This window comes from Sorex araneus, chromosome X, assembly GCF_027595985.1.
Source record: "Sorex araneus isolate mSorAra2 chromosome X, mSorAra2.pri, whole genome shotgun sequence".
NCBI classification, from domain to species: domain Eukaryota; kingdom Metazoa; phylum Chordata; class Mammalia; order Eulipotyphla; family Soricidae; genus Sorex; species Sorex araneus.
In genome coordinates this window covers 119374082-119395703 of record NC_073313.1, presented here as the reverse complement: position 1 = coordinate 119395703, position 21622 = coordinate 119374082, and the positions used below count along the sequence as shown (strand labels likewise).

The 21622-nt window shown below is 47.2% G+C and overlaps 1 protein-coding gene across 2 annotated transcripts in view; it reads left to right on the top strand.

Moving 5' to 3' along the window:
- The window catches only part of SEPTIN6 (septin 6), a 138676-nt gene that overhangs the window by 105531 nt on the left and 11523 nt on the right, over positions 1 to 21622 (top strand). The window contains exons 8-10 of one of the 2 annotated variants that reach the window (XM_055121016.1): positions 10666 to 10798; positions 16317 to 16507; positions 20084 to 20128. In XM_055121016.1, the coding sequence (XP_054976991.1) occupies positions 10666 to 10798; positions 16317 to 16507; positions 20084 to 20087 (328 nt within the window). In that variant the 3' untranslated portion in view covers positions 20088 to 20128. The remainder of the gene's footprint in view (positions 1 to 10665; positions 10799 to 16316; positions 16508 to 20083; positions 20129 to 21622) is intronic. The other variant, XM_004614456.2, reaches the window with a different exon arrangement.

Here is a 21622-nt window from a genome sequence, read left to right as displayed (position 1 = left end):
ATCGAATGCGCCACAGGTAGCATGCCAGGCTCTGCTGTGTGGGCGAGATACTCTCGGTGGCTTGCCAGGCTCTCCAAGAGGTACGGAGGAGCTGAACCCAGGTCGACTGCGTGCAGGGCAAACGCCCTACCTGCTGTGCTATCGCTCTAGTTCTTTTTTACGTCATATCAGACGTGACGATCTGCTGAATTTAAGCATATTAGTCAGTGGAGGAAAATAAACTAACCAGGATTCCCTATGTAACGGCAGTGAACAAGGAAGCGCCCAGCGCCAAATCCCCACCCCTCGGTGGGGTGCAGGACATGAGATGTATGGAAGACCCACTCCCCAGCGCCGCTTGTGGGGGGCCCAAGTCCTTTATTAAGATTGTCACTGTAGGGGGGCCGGAGCGATAGCACAGCGGGTAGGGCGTTTGCCTTGCACGCGGCCAACCCGGGTTCGATCCCCGGCATCCCATATGGTCCCCCAAGCACCGCCAGGAGTAATTCCTGAGTGCAAAGCCAGGAGTAACCCCTGAGCATCGCTGGGTGTGACCCAAAAAGCAAAAAAAATTAAAGATTGTCACTGTCGGGGCTGGAGCAATAGCACAGCGGGTAGGGCGTTTACCTTGCACGCGGCCGACCCAGGTTCGATTCCCAGCATCCCATATGGTCCCCTGAGCACCGCCAGGAGTGATTCCTGAGTGCAGAGCCAGGAATAACCCCTGTGCATTGCCAGGTGTGACCCAAAAAGCAAAAAGAAAAAAAAAGATTTGTCACTGTCATCCCGTTGCTCATCGATTTTGTTGGAGCAGGCACCAGTAACATTTCCATTGTGTGACTTGTTACTTGTCCCGCGCCGCTTCGTCCAGCGAAGAAACACGCAACTCAGAGATCCTTTTGGCTGTGATTTATTCAGGAACTTTCTCATGCGTTAGAGAAGAAATCAGGAACGGGGACGAGGAAGGAGGAAAGGGGGACGCATGAGGGAGAACCAACTAGCTAGGTGACTTCCCCCCTTGTATACCTCTCGCTGCCTGCTTACGCCCACGTGTCTGCATCTGATAGGTTAGTTACAGCTTATGGGCGTGGCAAGACATCCTGTTTCCTTATTAGGAGTTGTTTTCGAAGCACACAGGTGTTGATTACGAAGAACGCTACAAAGCATGGTCCCGTGGAGGCTCTCCACAGTTCCCCCTTTTTGTTTTAGAACAACAAGTCTGTGTAGCGACCTCGGCCCCCTTGGCCTTACCCGTCATTGGGAGCCCTCTCGCTTGTAGGTCCCTGTCTTAGGTTGGTCCAAGGGTCAGGTGGGGTATAGTGCACCCTTTCAAACTCCTCAACTACAGGAGGTCCCCTGCAGTTAAGGGCTCTCAGCTGCACAATACCTTTGCTACGTCCAGCTAGAACTGATTGTTCTAAGCGAGATTATTGTTTCAAAGTTGCAAGCCAAAGTTTGGGGGATTGCTGTGCCTCCAGGGCAGGGATACCTGTAAATATCACACCTTTGTAAATAGTTGTACTTGCTGCATTTTGTATAGACACCAGGCAAAAAAACAAAGCAGCGAGAAGCAATAAGGATAGTACTACTCCCACCCCCACCCACTCTTTGATAAAATAGAGGGGACTTCTACTCTGGTCTTATTATTAAGGTGGGTAAGGAAGGGATTAAAGCAGGCCATGTTGTAGCAATGGCCCAAAAAGCTGCTTCTTCAGCTCGTATCATCACAGGAACCAGGCTGAGCAGGAGCACCAGTTTCCACCTCTTGGTCTACTGGAGGCGCGGTCTTCCGTGTCAGGCGCTCAGGAATCCACACTGGTTCTGCCCTGTCCTGTGGAAAAACACAAACAGAACCCCTGGCCCAGGTTAACACGGGGTCCGGGCCGCACCATTTACCAGAAAGGATATCCTTCCATTTAACATATCCTTGGCACACAGGGATCTTTGAAGAGTGCCTGTCTGCAGAGGAGGTGCCCTTATCATCGATAATCAAAAAATTTAGAGTAAAAAGTGCAATAGAGATTCTTTCTCGAGGGGGCCGTCCCAGGCCAACTCCCCCTTTTTGTTTTATTAGGCATGCTTTAAGGGTGGAATGGGCACGCTCAACGATGCCCTGTCCTTGTGGGTTATACGGGAGGCCATGAGATAAAGAGACCCCCATCTGGGCACAAAATGTGGTGAATTTAGCAGAGGTGTATGCCGGACCATTATCTGTTTTCAGTTGGGCTGGGATGCCCCAGGCTGCCCATGCTTCAGGGCAATGAGAGATAACATTTGTGGACCGCTCTCCAGAAAGGGGAGTGGCATGAATGATACCAGAGCACGTGTCCACAGATACATGGAGATATTTGAGCCTGCCAAATCCGAGAAATGTGTAACATCCATTTGCCAAATGCGTAAAGGCACAAGACCACGAGGGTTTATGCCCATGGAGGGGGCAGGAAGAAAAGGGACACAGTGTGGACAATGTAAAACAATTGCTCGAGCTTCGGCTCGAGGGATTTGAAATCTATGTTGAAGGTTTCGAGAAGAAACATAGAAACGGTCATGAAAATTTTTTGCTAATTGTAAAGGGGACTGAATAACAAACCAAGATGGTCTAGTGAGTGCATCAACACAAGCATTGCCTTCTGCTAAGGGACCTGGAAGGCCTGTGTGAGAGCGGATATGTGTGACAAAAAATGGTTTTTCACGGGTCCAAAGAATTTGCTGTAAATCAGATAACAAGGAGGCTATCGAGCTGGAGGCCTTTATGGGTCCTGCCACCTCAAGTGAGCAAAGAGCATTTACAACATATCGTGAATCAGATATCAAATTGAAAGCAAAGAGGCAATGCTTAAACACTGTCAAGACAATGCGAAGTTCCACAACTTGAGGAGACGTAGTTGGAAATTGCATACGAATAGGATCTTGACCCTCTATCATATAAGCCCCCCAGCCTGTACTTGAACCATCAGTATAAATGTTTGGAACATCCCGAAGGGGTACATAAGAGGTGACTTTGGGGAAAATTACTGGATGGGTTTTAAAGAAGGTCATTAGTGGATGTTTGGGATAATGATTATCAATAACATTGGGAAAAGAAAATCGGAGAATCGCCCAATCATCATGTAAGTTACACAAAGAAACTATTTGATTGGAATTATAGGGGGTAATAAGAGTATCTGGAAGTTTTCCAAAGTATTGCAAGCAGTCCTGAATACCAATCGGTCACTATCATGTGTCGCAACTTCCTCCTCAATAGGGTGGTCCGAATCCCCGTTAGCCCGTCCCTGCTGAAATTGACGTAGCGAGGGATAAAGAGACAGACGGGTCATGGATGGTTCTCGGGGCCTTCCTTTCTTTTTTGGGGCGCGTCCCTCCATCAGCGGAGTTCCCCCAGAGGCCTCGCTTTCCACGTCTGAACCCTCCTCTAGCTCAGAGGCTACAATGCCATGACGGCTGCCTCTGTCCAACAGTTCCTTCTTTGTCTCTTCTAACGCTACTTGTTCCAGTTGTACGGCCTTACCGCACTTCTGATCCTCCAACCAACTTCTAACTAACTTACTAAACACGAAAGGGAGGCACAGCTCCTCGATACAGCCACAGAAAGCAAAAACGAAAAAACAAAGGGAAAGACAAACAAACATCCAACCAACAAACAAAACATACACATCCATGGATATTATTGTCCTGACTCACCACAGGAACCTCATCGTCACGACTTCTCGTGAACCTTAGTCCTGACTTACCACAGGAACCTCATCGTCACGATTTCTCGTGAACCTTAGTCCTGAATAAATCGTAGCAAGTTCTGAATCCACCGGGGGGGTACTGGAGGTCGGGTTCCCCGTACGGGCCACCAGCTGTCGTGCGCCGCTTCGTCCAGCGAAGAAACACGCAACTCGGAGATCCTTTTGGCTGCGATTTATTCAGGAACTTTCTCATGCGTTAGAGAAGAAATCAGGAACGGGGACGAGGAGGAAGGAGGAAAGGGGGACGCATGAGGGAGAACCGACTAGCTAGGTGACTTCCCCCCTTGTATACCTCTCGCTGCCTGCTTACGCCCACGTGTCTGCATCTGATAGGTTAGTTACAGCTTATGGGCGTGGCAAGACATCCTGTTTCCTTATTAGGAGTTGTTTTCGAAGCACACAGGTGTTGATTACGAAGAACGCTACAAAGCATGGTCCCGTGGAGGCTCTCCACAGTTACTGTTTTTGGCATATCGAATACGCCACGGGTAGCTTGCTAGGCTCTGCTGTGCGGGTGAGATACTCTCTGTAGCTTGCCGGGCTCTCCAAGAGGAGCGGAGGAATCGAACCTGGTTCAGCCATGTGCAAGGCAAACACCCTACCCGCTGTGCTATTGCTCCAGCCCCTTTATTAAGATTATTTTTAAAAATTATTTTAATTATATATTTTTTTGTTTTTGTGGCCACTCTTAGCAGTGCTCAGAGTTTACACTGGCTCTGCACTCAGGGCTCACTCCTGGCAGGACTCAGATGACTGTTATTGGTGTGGGGGTTGAACCCAGGCTAGCTACATATAAGGGAAACACTCTCTGGTCATGCAATATTGTTAATGATGGTTTCCCATATGCAGAATTCCAACATTGTACTACGGTGTTGGAACCTAGGGCCTACGATGTGTCTGTTCTACCTTTGAGCCACTTTATTCACAAACCAGATGCATCTTTATTTTCCAGCTCAGCTCTGACATTCTCCCTGCTGCCTCTTTCCTGTAAGTCTGTCTTCCTTTGGTTTTTGTGGTCCAAGGCTGACTGCTATTCCTTCTTTTCCTCCTCCATCTCCTCTTCCTCTCTCATTCTCATCTTGACCTCAGTAGCACACATTGTTTATTCCTGTAGATGTCAGTGAGACCAGGCACATTCCTGAAAGCCTCTGCCCCTTTCACTCTCCCTTCTCTTGGGGGCTGTTTGTTGCTATTTTCACCTCTCTAAGTACCAACCATAAATAGATGATTTCCAAGCTCAAATCCATCTTGAGAGCCCCAAACCCATTGGTCCAACCGCACACTGGCTATTTTCCTTTGGCCGTGCCATTGAAGATGTCATTGAAGGCCAGCTGTCTAAATAATCCGGTCACCTTCTCCCCTTCTAAGCATACTCCTGCTCCAGTGTCCAGTGTCTTTGTTCATAGAAAAAAATATCCAGGGGTCTGAGAGATAAGTGCAGCTGGTAAAGAGCTTGTTTGCCTTGTACGCGGCTAAGTAGGATTCATCCCTAGGCATTCTGTATAGTCCTTCCAGCCCTCTGATGAATTATATTTGAGGAGTAAGCCCTGATCACAGCTGGGTGTGGCCCAAAAACAAAAAAAATAGCAATGATCATATTGAACTGGAGAGAGGAGACCAGATAGGGCATTTGCTTGCCTTGCTCACAGCTGACCCCTGTTCAATCTCTGCATCACATAGCGTCCCCTGAGCACACCAGGGATCATCCCTGAGCACAGAACCAGGACTGAGCCGTGAGCATCTCTAAGTGTGGCCCAAGCCCCCTCCCCCAAAAAAGAAATAATTGGATCAATGCAAGCATCTAATCCCAGTTTGATCCCTTGCACTGTGTATGCTCCTGTGAGCACTGCCAGTAGTCACTCCTGAGCACAGAGCCAAGAGTAAGCTCTGAGCACCACCAGGTGTGACCCAACTGCCCCTCCTTGCAGAAAGGGAGAGATGATCAGGCAGAAAGTGGCCTGGACATCTATTCAATGCAGCTGTCAGGGAAAATGAAGTCATGAAATTTGCCTATAAATGGATGGACATGGAGAGTATCATGCTGAGTGAAATGAGTCAGAAAGAGAGGAACAGATATAGAATGACTGCATTCATTTGTGGTATATATAAGATATATAGTAGCACTGTAGCACTGTCATCCCACTGTTCATTGGTTTGCTCGAGCGGGCAACAGTAATGTCTCCATTGTAAGACTTGTTACTGTTTTTGGCATATCGAATACGCCACAGGTAGCTTGCCAGGCTCTGCCGTGAGGGCGGGATACTCTCAGTAGCTTGCTGGGCTCTCTGAGAGGGATAGAGGAATCGAACCTGGGTCGGCCACGTGCAAGGCAAACTCGCTACCTGTTGTGCTATCGCTCCAGCCCTTCTCTTTTGTAATTATATATAATTTAAAATTTAATCTGGTGGAACATATTTTAAAATTCCCATGAAATAGGTAAATCCTACAAAATCACAATCAAGTAAAAGTGACAGCCAGAGAGATAATATAGCATGTGGGCCCTTGCCTTGCACACCGCCAACCCAGGTTTTATCCCTGATACCACATAGGGTCCCCTATGCCCCACCATAAGTGATCACTGAGCACAGAGTCAGGAGTAATCCCTAGAGACTTCCAGGTGTGGGCCAAAAATACAAAATAAAAAGAACAAAGAGGTGAGGATAATTAAGAAAATATAAGGAAAACTACGAGTAGGCTTATAAAAGTGTTTTTTTCTTAAAAGGGACTATAGATTTATGTTATGAAATAATGTAATACAGATAACCCTTAAGTATTTTCATTAATAAGTAAAATATTGCAGCCAGAAGATAGTGTCATGAGTAGGGTGCTTGCTTTACATGATGTCAATCTGGGATCAACGACTGGCACCCTATATAGTCCCGTGGGCTCTGCCAAACCTGATCCATGAGCACCACTGGGTATACCCCCCAAACAGAAAAAAGTAAATTCCCCCAAAACAGGAAAAATCATTGTAATAAAATCCTTCAAGGTTGTGCTTTCTCATAATGGTGCTCATTTATCTTTTTAGTTGTGATGCTCACCAGAGGTTACTCCTGTTTTGTGATACAATTAGAAGTGCCCTACTCCACCCTGCATCTCAGACAGGCTGAATGGCAAGGACCAAATTTAGCATATGTGGGATGCTGGGACTTTGAACTTGTGAATAGGTGCTTGTAAGGCAGGCGCTTGAAGTCACATGCTATGACTCTAGCCCTACGTCTTTTTCTTTTCCGTGATTGTTCTGGTACTGGGAATAGCACCCAATACCAGTCAGGGTTCACACTTTGTAGTATTGGTGGAGCTGGGGTATAGAACCCAGCGCTTCCTACATGCAAGTCACGTGATTTGTCACTAAGCCAGATCATTGGGCTTAAGGCTGTTTTTTCTTGGATTTTTGTTTTTATGCTTTTTTTTGGGGGGGGGGGTCACACCCGGCGATGCACAGGGGTTACTCCTGGCTCTGCACTTAGGAATTACTCCTGGCAGTGCTCGGGGGACCATATGGGATGCTGGGAATTGAACCTGGGTCGGCTGTGTGCAAGGTAAATGCCCTACCCACTGTGCTATCACTCCAGCCCCTTTCTTGGATTTTTGAAGTTTGTCATTCATGTGACAACCAAAATGGATATTTTCAAGTTGGATCATGCAAGGGATTAGAGAGTAGTCCAGGGGTTAAGAAACCTGCCTTGCATGTGGCTAACCCTGGTTAGATTCTCGGCACTGCATATGGACCTCTAAGCATCACCAGAAGTCCCTTGAGCACAGAACTAGGAGTAAGTTCTAAGCACAGCTGGGTGTGGCCTCCAAACCAAACAAAAATTAAACAAATTGGATCAAGCTTTCTTCTGATATAATACCTTTCCTAAAGCTTCAAATCTTTCTTTTTTGTGGTCCTTGGGATCCAATCCAGAACCTCACACATGCAAGACAAATGCTCCACTTGTAGATTGTGAGTTCCCAGATGACACAACAGAGGCTGTGGCTTCTAGCTATTGGATGGCTAGCATAGTGGCACTGAAGCAAATGAGTGTCACCAAGGGTTTGTTGCCATGGTCCAATGACTCCGGTTAGTTTCAGAACCAGGCCTTGGGAGCAGAACGAAATTGGAAAACTCAGTTTAGGAGACAAAAGCATCAACTGGGGGCTGGAGAGAGTACAGTGGGTAACGTGGTTGCCTTGTATGTGTTCGACCCGTATTCGATTCTTGGGATCCCAGGTGGTCGCATGAGCACCACCAGGACTGATCCCTGGGCACAGACCCAGGAGTAAGGTTGAGGACCACTGGGTGTGGGTCCCCCCACAAAATACAGGAAAAATGAGTTAGCTGGTAGTGTCAGCTCTGCCTCTAGCTTTGTGATCTGTCTCTCTTGCTCTCTTTGTGAGGGGACTGGCCACACCCAACAGCGCTCAGGGCTTACTCCTGGCTCTGAATTCAGAGATCACTCCTGGCAAAGTCAGAGGACCATGTAGGGCACCAGGGATTAAAGCTGGGTCATCCGTGTGTAAAGCAAGTGCCCTACCCACTGTACTTTCTCACCATCCCTGTTTTATATATATATTTTAATTTTTTATTAGTGAATCACTGTGAGGTACGGTTACAAACTTATGAACTTTTGTGTTTGCGTTTCACTCATACAGTGATTGTTTACTGTGCCAGTGCCCATTCTCCTCCACCAATGATCCCAGTATCCCTCCCACCACCCCCACCCCATCCTCCACCACCACACCCTGCTTCTGTGGCAGGGCATTCCCTTTTGTTCTCTCTCCTTTTGGGTGTTGTAGTTTGCAATAGATATACTGAGTGGGCTTCATGTTCGGTCTATGGTCTACTTTCGGCACCCATCTTTCAACCTATCTTTCAAATCCTTTACTTGGTGTTCCCTTTTCTATCTCAGCTGCCTTTTCCCCCAGCATGTGAGGCCAGTTTCCAAGCTGTGAGGCAGACCTCCTGGTCCTTATCTCTACTACTCTTGGGTGGTAGCCTCCCACTCTGTTATTTTATATTCCACAGATGAGTGCGATCTTTCTATGTCTGTCTCTCTCTTTCTGACTCATTTCACTTAACATGATACTTTCCATGTTGATCCACTTATATGCAAATTTCATGACTTCATAATTTCTAACAGCTGCATAGTATTCTACAAAGTTGTTCACAATACAGTTGTTTCAGGTATTCAATATTCTGATACCAGTTCCACCACCAATGTGTCCTTCTCTCTACCAATGCCCCTAATTTTCTAGCCAACCCCAAGCCTGCTCCCTTAGCAGGCACTAATTAGCCTACTTTCTATTGCTTATTACAACGTATATTTTGTAATGTTGTTGCTGAAATCATGGCCCAAGGATTTACTTAGCTGTGAGGTGGAGTTGGACCTTCTGTGGTGCTGTTTTTGATGGAGCTTAGTGGGTTTCTACTCAATTTTCCATCGGATTTTCTCCTTTCTCCTGGGCTGTCAGCTCTGTGAAGTTTGTAGGTGTTACACGGGACTTCACACTTCAGGGGCTTTGGAATTGGGGCAATCAACTGCAGATGTCTCTCTAGCCTAATTGGAGTTCAGTCCTGAAGCTGTGCCAGTTCTCTGGCAGAAGCAGGAGCCAGATGTAGCTGGGCCTTTGGCAGGGCAGGGACTAGGCCTGCCCCCATCATGCCTAGGATCCAGAGATCTTGGCCTCTTGGCGGCCAGGCCTTCCCAGCTGCCAGCGTCTCTCCAAGATCAGTCCTGAAGCTGCGCTCTTTCTCTGCTCCTCTTATGGTTTTGATGTACGTAGCTACCTCCCCTCTACATCACCAGAGTATCAAAGACCCTTGAGCAGTGTCTTGATGTTATTAGCAGTCTAGGTCCTCATCCTCCCCACCTCCATCCCTCCAATTCCCCAGGCTGTCCCACCCCCTTCAAGCTGCTCTGTAATCATGTCACTACCATCCTCACTGCCAATGGTGATTCCATTTTTGCATCTGTCGGAGAGTTGGGGAAATGAGAATGGGAAACCAAGGATCACTGGAACCAGGTCTGTGGTGTATGTGCGTGTGTGCATGTGTGTGTGCGTGTGTGTGTGTGTGTGTGTGTGTGTGTGTGTGAGAGAGAGAGAGAGAGAGAGAGAGAGGTGTCAGGGATCATGAAAAGTATGTGCTCCAGTAGAAATGACATCTGTGCCTATATATTCATTGCAGCACTGTTCACAATAGCCAAAATATGGAAACAACCCGAGTGCTCTAAAACAGGTGACTGGTTAAAGGAACTTTGGTACATCTACACAATGGAATACTATGCAGCTGTTAGGAGAGATGAAGTCATGAAATTTGCTTATAAATGGATAGACATGGAGAGTATCATGCTAAGTGAAATGAGTCAGAAAGAGAGGGACAGACATAGAAGGACTGCACTCATTTGTGGAGTATAGAATAACATAACAAGAGGTGGATATCCAAGGACAGTAGATACAAGGGCCAGGGGGATTACCCCATAGCTGGAAGACTACTTCATGAGTGGAGGGGAGAAGGCAGATGGAATAGAGAGGGGATCACTAAGAAAATGATGGCTGGAGGAATCAGTCGGGATGGGAGATGTGTGCCGAAAGTAGATAATGGACCAAACATGATGACCTCTCTGTGTCTGTGTTGCAAGCCATAATGCCCAAAGGTAGAGAGAGAGTATGGGGAATATTGTCTGCCTTAGAGGCAGGGGGAGGTTGGGAAAGAGGGTTATACCGGGATATTGGTGGTAGGGAATGTGCACTGGTGGGGGGATGGGTGTTTGATCATTGTGTGATTATAACCCAAACATGAAAGCTTGTAACTATCTCACGGTGATTCAATAAAATTTTTTAAAAAAGAAAGAAAAGTATGTGCTCTACCACTGAGCTACATTGCCAGCCCCTCCTGGGACCAGTTTACATTGACCAGGGATCACTCCAAAGGCAGGGAATTAATCTGACCTTGACCTGTTTTTAGTTTACAGGAGACATATGAAGCCAAAAGGAATGAATTCCTGGGGGAACTTCAGAAAAAAGAAGAGGAGATGAGACAGATGTTCGTGCAGAGAGTCAAAGAGAAAGAGGCTGAACTCAAAGAGGCAGAGAAAGAGGTAAGTGTGAAGCATGGTGCATGTCAGAAGGGAACAGGAGGTAGCCACAGGGCAGGAATGCCCCATAGGCTGAGTAGCCCTGTTGTAGCCTTACCTTAGCTGACATGGCTGCAAAAGCTGGATGTTCTTCATCCCTCTGTCTTCCAAACCAGGATGATTTCTCATTTGGTGTCACTTCATTCTCATGAGCGGCACTATCCATATAGTAGCCACTATGCACATGTGGCTATTTAAAATGTAAAGAAATTTAAAAAAAAAACACCACTCTGGGGCTGGAGTGAAAGTATAGTGGTTAGGGCACTTGCCTTGTACTTGGCAGACCCCGGTTCCATCTCCAGCATCCGACATGGTCATGCAAATTCCACCAGGAGTGATTACTGAGTTCAGGGCCAGGAGGAGTAACCCCTGATTACTCCAGGTGTGGCTGTCAAACAAAAAAAAGTAATAATAACAAAATAGAAAGAAGTGAAGATAAGATACGTTTTGTTTCGGTGGTGCCAGAGATCGAACCCAGGGCTCAAAGAGGCAAGGCTGTACTCTTTTTTTTTTTTCTTTTCGGGTCACACCCGGCGATTCTCAGAGGTTAGTCCTGGCTTTGCACTCAGGAATTACTCCTGGAAGTGCTCAGGGATGGGATATGGGATGCTGGGTATTGAACCCGGGTCAGCCGCATGCAAGGCAAACGCCCTATCCTCTGTGCTATCGCTCCAGCCCCAAGGCTGTACTCTTTTGCCAGACCATATCCCTTATCCTCAAATTTATGAAATGTAAAAATCTCCTCTGCCACTGTCCAGTGTTTCATCCTCATGTGACTAGTGAGTGGCATAGAGGACAGCACAGATAAGAAACTGCCAGGTCTGGAGCGGAAGTGCAGTGGGTAGGGTGCACACGGCCAACCAGAGTTCAATCCCAGCACCACATATGGACCCCTGAGTTCTGCCAGAAGTGTCCAGAGCATAAAGCCAGGATTATGCCCTGGTGGTGGATGAGAACCACCAGGAGTGCCCCATCCCCTGCCAAAAATTCTTCTCCAGAGAGTCAGAGAAACAGCTAAAACCCTAGATTTGATTCCTGGCTCTGCGTGGTCCCAGAGCTCCACACCCCATACATTCACAACTCACAAGCAGAGACAGGAGTAGCCCTTGAGCATTACTGCACTGGATATCACCCCCACAATAAAGACTAAACAAAAAACAAGAACCTTTGGCCCAGAGTGATAGTACAGCTGTAGACTTACCTTTTGTACACTGCTGACCCAGGTTTGATCCCTGGTATCAAATATGTTGTCTCCAACACTGCCAGGAGTGATCCCTAAGCTAAGAGCCAAGAGTAAGCCCTGAACACTGATAGGTGTGGTCCGAAAAGCAAACGACACCAAAAATCAATCTTTCTAGAAAATTCTGAGGAGCAGCGCTGTTCAAGACAGGGCCTGACTTTCCCCTTGAGGTTTAAGTACGGCCTGATTCTTTTCCCTCTTCCTGGGAATTCGGAGCCCAGTAGGCTAAGCTGGATGCTGTCTTTTTTCCCCAGTGGATAATGCTTTATTCTTCCTCAAGCATTTGGCAGAATCCTTTTCTTTTTAAAAAATTTTTTAATTGAAAATTTTTTAATTGAAAAATTTTTAATTGAATCATTGTTGTTTACAAAGTTATAAAGAGATTCTTGATTGAGTTCTAGGTATACAGTGTTCCAACACCGGTCCCTTCACCAGCATCCACGACCTTCTACCAATGTCCCAAGTTTGCCTCCTACCCCCAGCCTGCCTTGTGGCAGACACTTTTCCCCTTGAGCTGGACACTTTCTTATGTGGTGGCCCAGCCTGCCTTCTTGAATTTAAATATTCACTGTCACTGTCACTATTGCCCCGTTCATTGATTTACTCGACTGGGCACCAGTAACGTCTCCATTGTGAGACTTGGTACTGTTTTTGGCATATCGAATATGCCACAGGTAGCTTGCCAGGCTCTGCGGTGCGGGTGAGATACTCTCGGTAGCTTGCGGGGCTCTCCAAGAAGGGTGGAGAAATTGAACCCGGGTCGGCTGTGTGCAAGGCAAATGCCCTACCTGCCGTGTTATCGCTCCAGCCCAAAATTAAATAGTATGTATATTAATTATATTATTTATAATATATTATAAATGATATGTTATATAATTATTATAATATATTATTTATAATATATCTCTTGCCCACACGCCTGGTTGTCTTCCCTGGGGCCCCTCGGAGGGGATGGGGTCCAGCTTCCCTCCCCACCCCGAGCAGAGCTCCCGGCGGCCGAAGACCACCCGAACCTAGCTACAGCCATGCTTGATGCCCCTCTCCACATGTTCAGACAGGCCTCACGCATGAAGGTACCGGCAGAGGAATGCAGGTGTGTGTAATCCCATCAACGGCCAACATCCAGAGACTTAAAAGCGAGCTCCCAGAAACTCGTGGCCGCTTTGCAGCCCATGCAATATCTTGCAGCCTACTTCTCCCTCTGGGAGAAACTGGCAAGCTTCTGAGAGTTTCCTGCCCACATGGGACAGCCTTGCAAGCTTCCTATGGTATACTCATATGCTAAATCCAGTAACAAGCTGGATCCCATTCCCCTGACCCTGAAAGAGCCTCCAGTGCGACATCATTGGGAGGGCCAAGTCGAGAGAGACTTCTAAGATCTCAGGGAAAGGATGAATGGGGAGGTTACTGAGCCCGCCCGAGAAATCAATGATTAATGGGATTTCGTGATCGCGAATTATATTATTAATATGTTAATAATACAATTATATTATAAATATATTAATAATACAATTATATTGTATTATCAATATATTGTTAAGTAATAATAATAACACAATACAATTATATTGTATTATTAATATTAAATATTTGAATATTAACCTATTTCAAAGGTTCTTGTTTTTTGTTTAGTCTTTATTGGCGGGGAGGTGATATCCAGTTCAGTAATGCTCAAGAGCTACTCCTGTCTCTGCTTGTGGGTTGTGAATGGCTGTGGGGAAAGATGTTGTCAGGCAGCCTTGCGGCCCTTGCTAAAACCACAGCTTGGGGTAGTCGGGAACACACCCCCTTCCCTTGCCTGTTGGGTTCAGTTTCATATTTTCCTTAAAGAACCACCTGTAGGAACCTATTGGATCTTCCAAGCCTGGTATAATGGTCTAGCTGGGCTCTTCCTGATGTCAGCTCTGCCTGAGAGGCTGCAAAGAGTCCTCCCCTTATTTTGTTTTTTGGCTTTTTGGGTCACACCTGGCGATGCTCAGGGCTGATGCCTGGCTCTGCATTCAGGAATCACTCCTGGAGATGCTCGGAGGACCATATGGGATGCTGGGAATCTAACCCGGGTCGGCCACGTGCAAGGCAAACGCCCTACCCGCTGTGCTATTGCTCCAACCCTGAGTCCTCCCCTTTGATCAGCTCCCCAGCTTACCCCACAAGCCCACACACTGCAGCCTGATGGATGGGCCTCAGTTACACCACGAGTCATGTCAACCATGGACAGGGAAGCCTGAGAGATAGTACAGGGATTAAGGTTCTGGTTCTACTCGTGGATGACCCAGGTTCGGTATCCAGCACCACATAAATTCCCTCTGAACCCTAACGTAAGGGATCCCTGAGCACAGAGCTAGGATTACTTACAAATCCTAAGCATCACTGGGTATGGCCCAAAAACCGGGGGGGGGGAGGAAGAAAAAAATAGGATTGACTGTGTCAACTCTCAATTCTCTGGTTTTCTGTTGCCTCATAAAACTGACCAGAATAGATGCCAGAAAGCTAATACAGCAGGTAATGCTTTTCAAGTGTCTGATCTAGGTAAAATCCCCAGTACCTCATGTCCCTTGAATACCGCTAGAAGTGATCCCCAAGTGAGTGTGCAGCCAGAAGAAATCCCTGAGCCCTCGGGTGTGGCCCCAAAATCAAGCAAACACACAAATCAAAGCAGAGCAGAACAGAAATTACTTAGGAGATGTGGTGACCATTGCATTACTACATTAAGCGTATAAAGTCTGGACCTGGCTTATGCTAAGCACTCAGGATGCTGTTGTGATTAAAATTTGGATTAGCCAGGGATGGCCTCTTTGGGGTGAGGGGACTCTCGGTGGTGCTCAGAAGGCCCAGGAGGTCCACTGGTTGTTCTCAACTAACTCAGCTGGAGGTGTTGGAAACCTCTAGGGCCTTTTTGCAGTGGTGCTTGGGAGAACATGCGGTGCTGGATATCAAAACTGGGTTGGACACATGCTAGGCCTGTGCTCTAACCACTGTACTATCTCCTGGCCCAAACTTTGTGGGTCTTTTTTGTGGGGGAGTATACCCAGCGATACTCAGGTATTATTGCTGGTTCTGCACTCAGGAATTACAACTGGTGGGACTTGGGGGGACCATATGGGGTGCCAGGGATCGAACCTGGCTTGGCCACATGCAAGGCAAGTGCTTTCCCCACTGTACAATTGCTCTGGCTACTCCTGGCCCAACTTTCACTTTTTGAGGGGGCAGGCGCAATCATACAGCGTGTAGGGTGCTTGCCTTGCATATGGCTGATCTGGGTTCTATCCTTGGTACCCCAAGAGTGATACCTGAGCATAGAACCAGGAGTAAGACTAAACACCACTGCGTATGGGCCAAAACAACAACAACAACAACAACAACAAAGAACCAACATCTACTTTTTTATTCTGTAGGCCTCACCCAGCATTATTGAGGGCTTACTCCTGGCTCTGTACTCAGGATCACTCCTGGTGGTCTTGGAGGATCATATGGGATGCTGAAGATTGAACCCAGAATCGCCAGATGCAACATAAGCTCCTTTCGAGCCTGTTTTAAATTTTTTGAATTTTGTCTTGAGACCACACCTGTCTGTGCTCAGAACTTGCTCTGGGCTTCTCTTCTCAGAGACACTCTAACGCTGCTGGGGATCGAACCAGGCTTGGCTATGTGCCAGAAAGTGCCTTATCCCCAGTCTTCTTTCTCCCACTCCAAATTTTCTTCCATGCCTGGTGATGCTTGTCATGTTTGAGGAACCATGTGGTGCCAGGAATTGAATCTGGGTTCACCACATGCTAGACAAATGCCTTAACCATCACTATCCCTTGGCCCACTTTTTATTTACTTGTTTCTTTCTTTTAGGCCACACCCAATGGTGCTCAGGCCTACACCCACCTTATTTCTTGGAGGTCACTCCTGGCTCAGGGGATTGTGTATTCCCAGAGTTCGAACACAGGCCTCCAACATACAAAGCATGGAGCCCATACATGAAAGCCCTGAACTGTCTGGCTGCTCAGAGGTCACAGGGAAAGTGGCCTGGGGAGAGAAGTAGTTCAGAGTTCTGGCGCACAAAGTTCCCCAATCAGATTTAGGAGCAGACACTTGCTGGAAGCATAACAAGAGATTGGAACAATCCAGAATGCAGTGCTCATTGGTGCCCTCTGAGCAGCCTTGGGTAGGGAACAATGACTTCTGCGTTTCACCAGGCTAAACCTCCCCACCCTGGCCTCAACTCTTCCTCAGTTCCCTTTGCTTCCCTGCCAGTTGCATGAGAAGTTTGACCGTCTGAAGAAACTCCACCAGGATGAGAAGAAGAAGCTGGAGGATAAGAAGAAATCACTGGATGATGAAGTGAATGCTTTTAAGCAGAGAAAGACAGCGGCTGAGCTGCTCCAGTCCCAGGGCTCTCAGGCTGGAGGCTCCCAGACTCTGAAAAGGGACAAAGAGAAGAAAAAGTAAGTGGAAGGGGGCCAGGAAGGTAACTGTCTCCTCATCCCCTATGGATAGACTTGGAGGGTGATGGGCCCAAGGGTTGGTGTCCAGATGTAGGATGTGCAGGAGCATTTATATCTGTTCTCTGTGGCCCAGTAGGACTTTTTCTTTTGGGGTTACACCTAGAGATGCTCAGGGTATACTTCTGGCTCTGTGCTCAGGGATCACTCCTGGCAAGGCTCAGGCAATGCAGTCAGACCCAGGGATCAAACCTATGCAAGATAAGTTTCTCCTCCACTATACTACATCTCCTTTCCCAGGACTTTACTTTTTAAAATTTTTTTGTTGGGTTTTGTTTTTTGTTTTTGATGGGGCAATGGATCATACCCAGTAATGTTCTGGGCAAGTGATTCTGTGCTTGGGACCACTTCTAGCAGTGCTCAGGAGACCGTAGGGTACCGGTGATCACAACTGAGTCTCCAACATGCAAAAACCTGTGGTCCAACCCTTTCAGCCAGCTCCCTGGCCACAATAAAACTTTCAGACTCCCTGAGTTGAGGGAGCTGATATGATTGGGGGTGTGGTTCTAAAGGCCCAAGACCCTCTGTTGGACCTACTGCAAACAATCCTGAAAACTCAAGACCAGAGCAAAAGAAAGAGGAAGAACAGGCCAGAGAGGTAATACAGAGGATACAGAATCTGCCTTGCACATGCTGACCAAGATTCCATCTCGGGCAGCACATATGATCCCCTGAGCCTGCCAGTAGTGAATCCTGAGCACAGAGCAAGGAGTTAGCCTTAAACACTGCCAGTTATGCACCCCACACACACCAAAATAAAAGAATAAGAGGAGAATAGAAGGAATGTGAGGAGAAAGCAAGAGAGAGAAGAACCAAGAAAGAGCCAAATGAAAGATCAGGTGATAGGAATGGGAGAAAGAGAACACTTTGTCGGGGGCTTCCAAGCAATGTTCAGTGCTCTCCAAGGGACCTTGGGAGGCGATTCTCAGCCAATTAGGCCAGTAGCTCGATACAAGGTCCTAGTCCGCAGTGTTGCGTGGGCTCTGCAGTTCTGGGGGCCACCAGGGAGGACCACAACCTGGGGGACCACATCGAGCTGAGGATCAAGACATGCACCCTAACCCCCCACACTATCTTCCTAGCTCTGTATAGGAGCCTCTGGGCACCCTGGGTCTCCCCCAGAGGTGGGTGCTGATGTGGCTTCCAGGAACACCTCTCTCCTGGTGCTGATTCAGCTCTCCAGGCTGGACCACCCTGCACCCCACTTCCTCCTCTCGGCTCCAGATTAGGCTTTGATCACTCGGGTGACTCCCTCCTCATTCCCGAGCCACACAGCCTTACTGATGGGACCTAAACACTCTGAGCAAATCACCGAGCAAGTTGCCGCATGGGCTCTCATGTGCTGCTTTGCACAAAGAGCCCAGAGAAACCCCATATGGCTTGACGGTTCCTGTGTCCTTAATGGGACAGGAGCATCTAGCCAGTTATGGCTATTGCTTTCAGTTCTTCATATTTTTTCAAGGGGGGGCGTGTCACACCTGGTGGTGCTCAGGACTTACTCCTAGATCCGCATTCAGAGATCATTCCTGGCAGTGTTCAGGGGGCCATATGGGTATCAGAGATTGAACCCAGGTCAGTTGCCTGCAAGCTACTCTACCCACTGTATTATCGCTCCAGCCCTTGCCTCCTGTTCTGAGCCGCCTTTTTCCAGACTTAGCTAGTGAACATTTTCACTAGCACTAGCATTATCATCCCGCTATTCATCGATTTGCTCGAGCGAGCACCAGTAACATCTCCATTGTGAGACTTCTTACTGTTTTTGGCATATCGAATATGCCACGGGTAGCTTGCCAGGCTCTGCCATGCAGGCGGGATACTCTCAGTAGCTTGCCGGGCTCTCTGAGAGGGACAGAGGAATCGAACCCGGGTCGGCCGGGTACAAGGCAAATGCCCTACTTCCTTTAAGCTTAAATTATCACTTAAGAAATATCACTGGGCCAGAGCCATAGTACAGTGGTTAGGTTTTTTGCCCTACTTGCAGTTGACCTGGGTTCAATCTCTGATACTCCAGCACCCAACATGGTCCCCCCAAACTCCTTTAGGAGTGAACCCTAAGCCTTACCAGGTGTGACCTAAAATTATCTATCTATCTATCTATGTATATCTACATATATATATATAGAGAGAGAGAGAAAGATAACAGTGCTGGGCTTAAGTGATAGGGCAGAGGGGAAGGCACTTGCCTTGTAGGTGGCCATCCCCAGTTTGATCCCCAACACTCCATAGGGTCCCCTGAACCCCACCAGAAGTGATTCCTAAGCACAGAGCCAGTGGTAACCCCTGAGCACCACCAGATGTGGCCACACGACACCCCCCAAAACAGAAATACTGCCATGACTCTCTGCTGTTGTAAACTGTCTTACATTTGTAGACACTTCAGTTTTGCTATCCAATCAGGCTTTTATTCCAAAGCGTCATTAGAACATTTTCACCCGTGAGTCCAGAGTTTTGCTCTGAATCAGGATTCTATTGGCCAGATTTGCACCTGAATAGCTTTAGGGGGTCCTACCTGATGGATTTAGGTTCAGCTACCCAAGGAACACAAAAGCCTTGCAGACACAGTGCTCTTAATAATCTGTCACAGTGTCCGGGGCGGCGGGGGGAGGGTACCAACAGAAATAGATTCCTATTTTCTAGATCAGATACATTTAAATTGGAGCTGGGGAGATAGTCCAAAGGGCTGGGGCACATATTTGGCATGCAGGAGTTCCAGATTCCATCCCTCCCACCTCATGGTCACCTCAGGTACCACCAAGAGTAACCCACCCTCCCTTCTAGCACCAGGCTTGGGGTAACCCCTGACTACCACCCTGTTTGGCCCACAAAACAAAAAAATCTAAATTTGTCCTGTCACTCAAACCTGCACTGTATTGGGAATGAAAGAAACCCATTAGTTTGGATCCTGCACACACAAAACGACCCTTGTTCCTTGTTCTGCTGCCCAGTGGAAGTTCTTCCTCAGCCCTCCTTGTTTCCTAGTTGCCTTAAATGAACTATGCTTCCAGATGTGAGCCCAGTCCTGGGCATTCTATGTAATTCTATGACCATTGGGATAACATCTGGAATGCCTACCATGAACGCTGAACTCCCCTGTACTCATAATGGTGATGGGTTTTGTGGTGTCTTTGGGGGGTGAGGGCAGAACTAATGATGCTCAGGGCTTACTCCAAGCTCTCTGTTCATGGTTCACACATGGCAGGATTCAGGGATCCAAACCGTGTTTATCCATAGGCAAGGCAAGTGCCTTAGTCCCTGTATCATCTCTGGCCCAGTGGTGTTGTGTGGGCTGTGGTGGCATTCAGCTCACATATTCACAAGTTCCTTTGCCCTTCATGAGGTTATGAAAGGGTTCCACTGTCTCAGGGGAACCTACCAGCCTACCCGCCTTCCACAGCCTTCCCCCAATCCTCCTAATCTCCTTTTGTTTAACCTCTAACTTTTCATTGTTGGTGACAATTCATAATAATGGATTTCTCCTCAAGCTTGCTCCCATCTTCATCAGCTCTTAATGTTTTACAGTTAACTCTGCTGTTTGCTGCATGCTGCATGAGACCCGGGGTCCTGGTAAGCTTTATTAACTCTAAATAGAACTGGCAGTAGCTCTTAGACCGCATCTCCCCAAATCTTGTACTTCCCCAACACAGCTAATCAGAAAACAAGCTATTTCATGGTCCGAGCTGATTTCTTCTCGTGACTTCAAGTATTAATAGTCCAGTGTATTTTCATGTAGAAGGTTTGTGGCTTGACAAAAAAGTGGCAGAGGACTACGTGTGTGTGTTTGTGTGTGTGTCTATGTGTGTTAGGTTTGGACTTGCTGCTAGAACAGCTGAGTAGCATAAGAAGATTCTAAGACCCGGGGATGGAGTGATAGTACAGCAGGTAAGGTGTTTGCCTTGCATGTGGACAATCCCAGATTGATGCCCAGTATCCCAATAGTTCTCTGATCCACACCATGAGTGATCCCTGAGCACAGAGCCAAGAGTAACCTCAGAGCATTGCTAGGTGTGGCCCCAGAAACAAAAACAAAAACCAAAAGTTAATGGAATTGTGACAAAGGAAAGCTGTTGGGCTCAACAAGCTTTGTCCTGTGTGTCACCATTGATTGACCCCCATGTTTCAAGCACTGTAGCACTGTCCTCCCGTTGTTCATCGATTTGCTCAAGCGGGCACCAGTAACGTCTCCATTGTGAGACTTTATGTTACTGTTTTTGGCATATTGAATACGCCCCGGGGAGCTTGCCAGGCTCTGCCATGCGGGCAGATACTCTCGGTAGCTTGCCCTGTTTCAAACCAGTGGAAATTTGCTACTTTGCTTCCCTCTGTTGGCTGTTTCTTATTTAAAGAGTTCAAGTTATCAGGTTTCAGGAGTAATGAACGCTCAGGAGTAATCTGAGCATTATGGGTGTGGCCCCAAACCAAGAAAATTCAATTTACAAAAAGAAACAAAAGATGTGGATGGCAAACCACAATCCTTTGTCCTCATAATCCAAATAGCTGTCAACAGGCAGTTGTATCCTGTCTGATCTCTTACCCGATAATGTATGGATTCTTGTAAACAAAACCAGCATCATTTCATCTGCAAAGACTTTTTTCAAGTCTCCCTAAGAGATCATGACACATCCAAAAAATCCAAAGGCTTTAATGTAACTTCTGTGCCCCCATGAACACAACTACGAAATGAACAATTTGGAGACACAAGCTGTCTCCTACACATCTTTTATATCAGATCTCCTAAACATCTTTTATATCAGGTTGGTTGGAGACAGGATAGAAAAAAAACAATGAGTGGGGGCCAGAGCAATAATAATACAGCAGGTAGGATGTTTGCCTAGCATGCAGCCGAACCAGGTTCAATCTCCGGCATCCCTTATGGTCCCCCGAGCCTACCAGAAATAATTCTAATGTAAAGCTAGGAGTAACAACTGAGCATAGCTGGGTGTGGCCCCAAAGTGAACAAACAAAAATATCACCGAGGGGCCAGAATGACAGTACAGTAGGTATGGTGCTTTTCTTTTTTTTTTATTAGTTTATTTTTAATTCGAGAGTCATCGTGAGGGT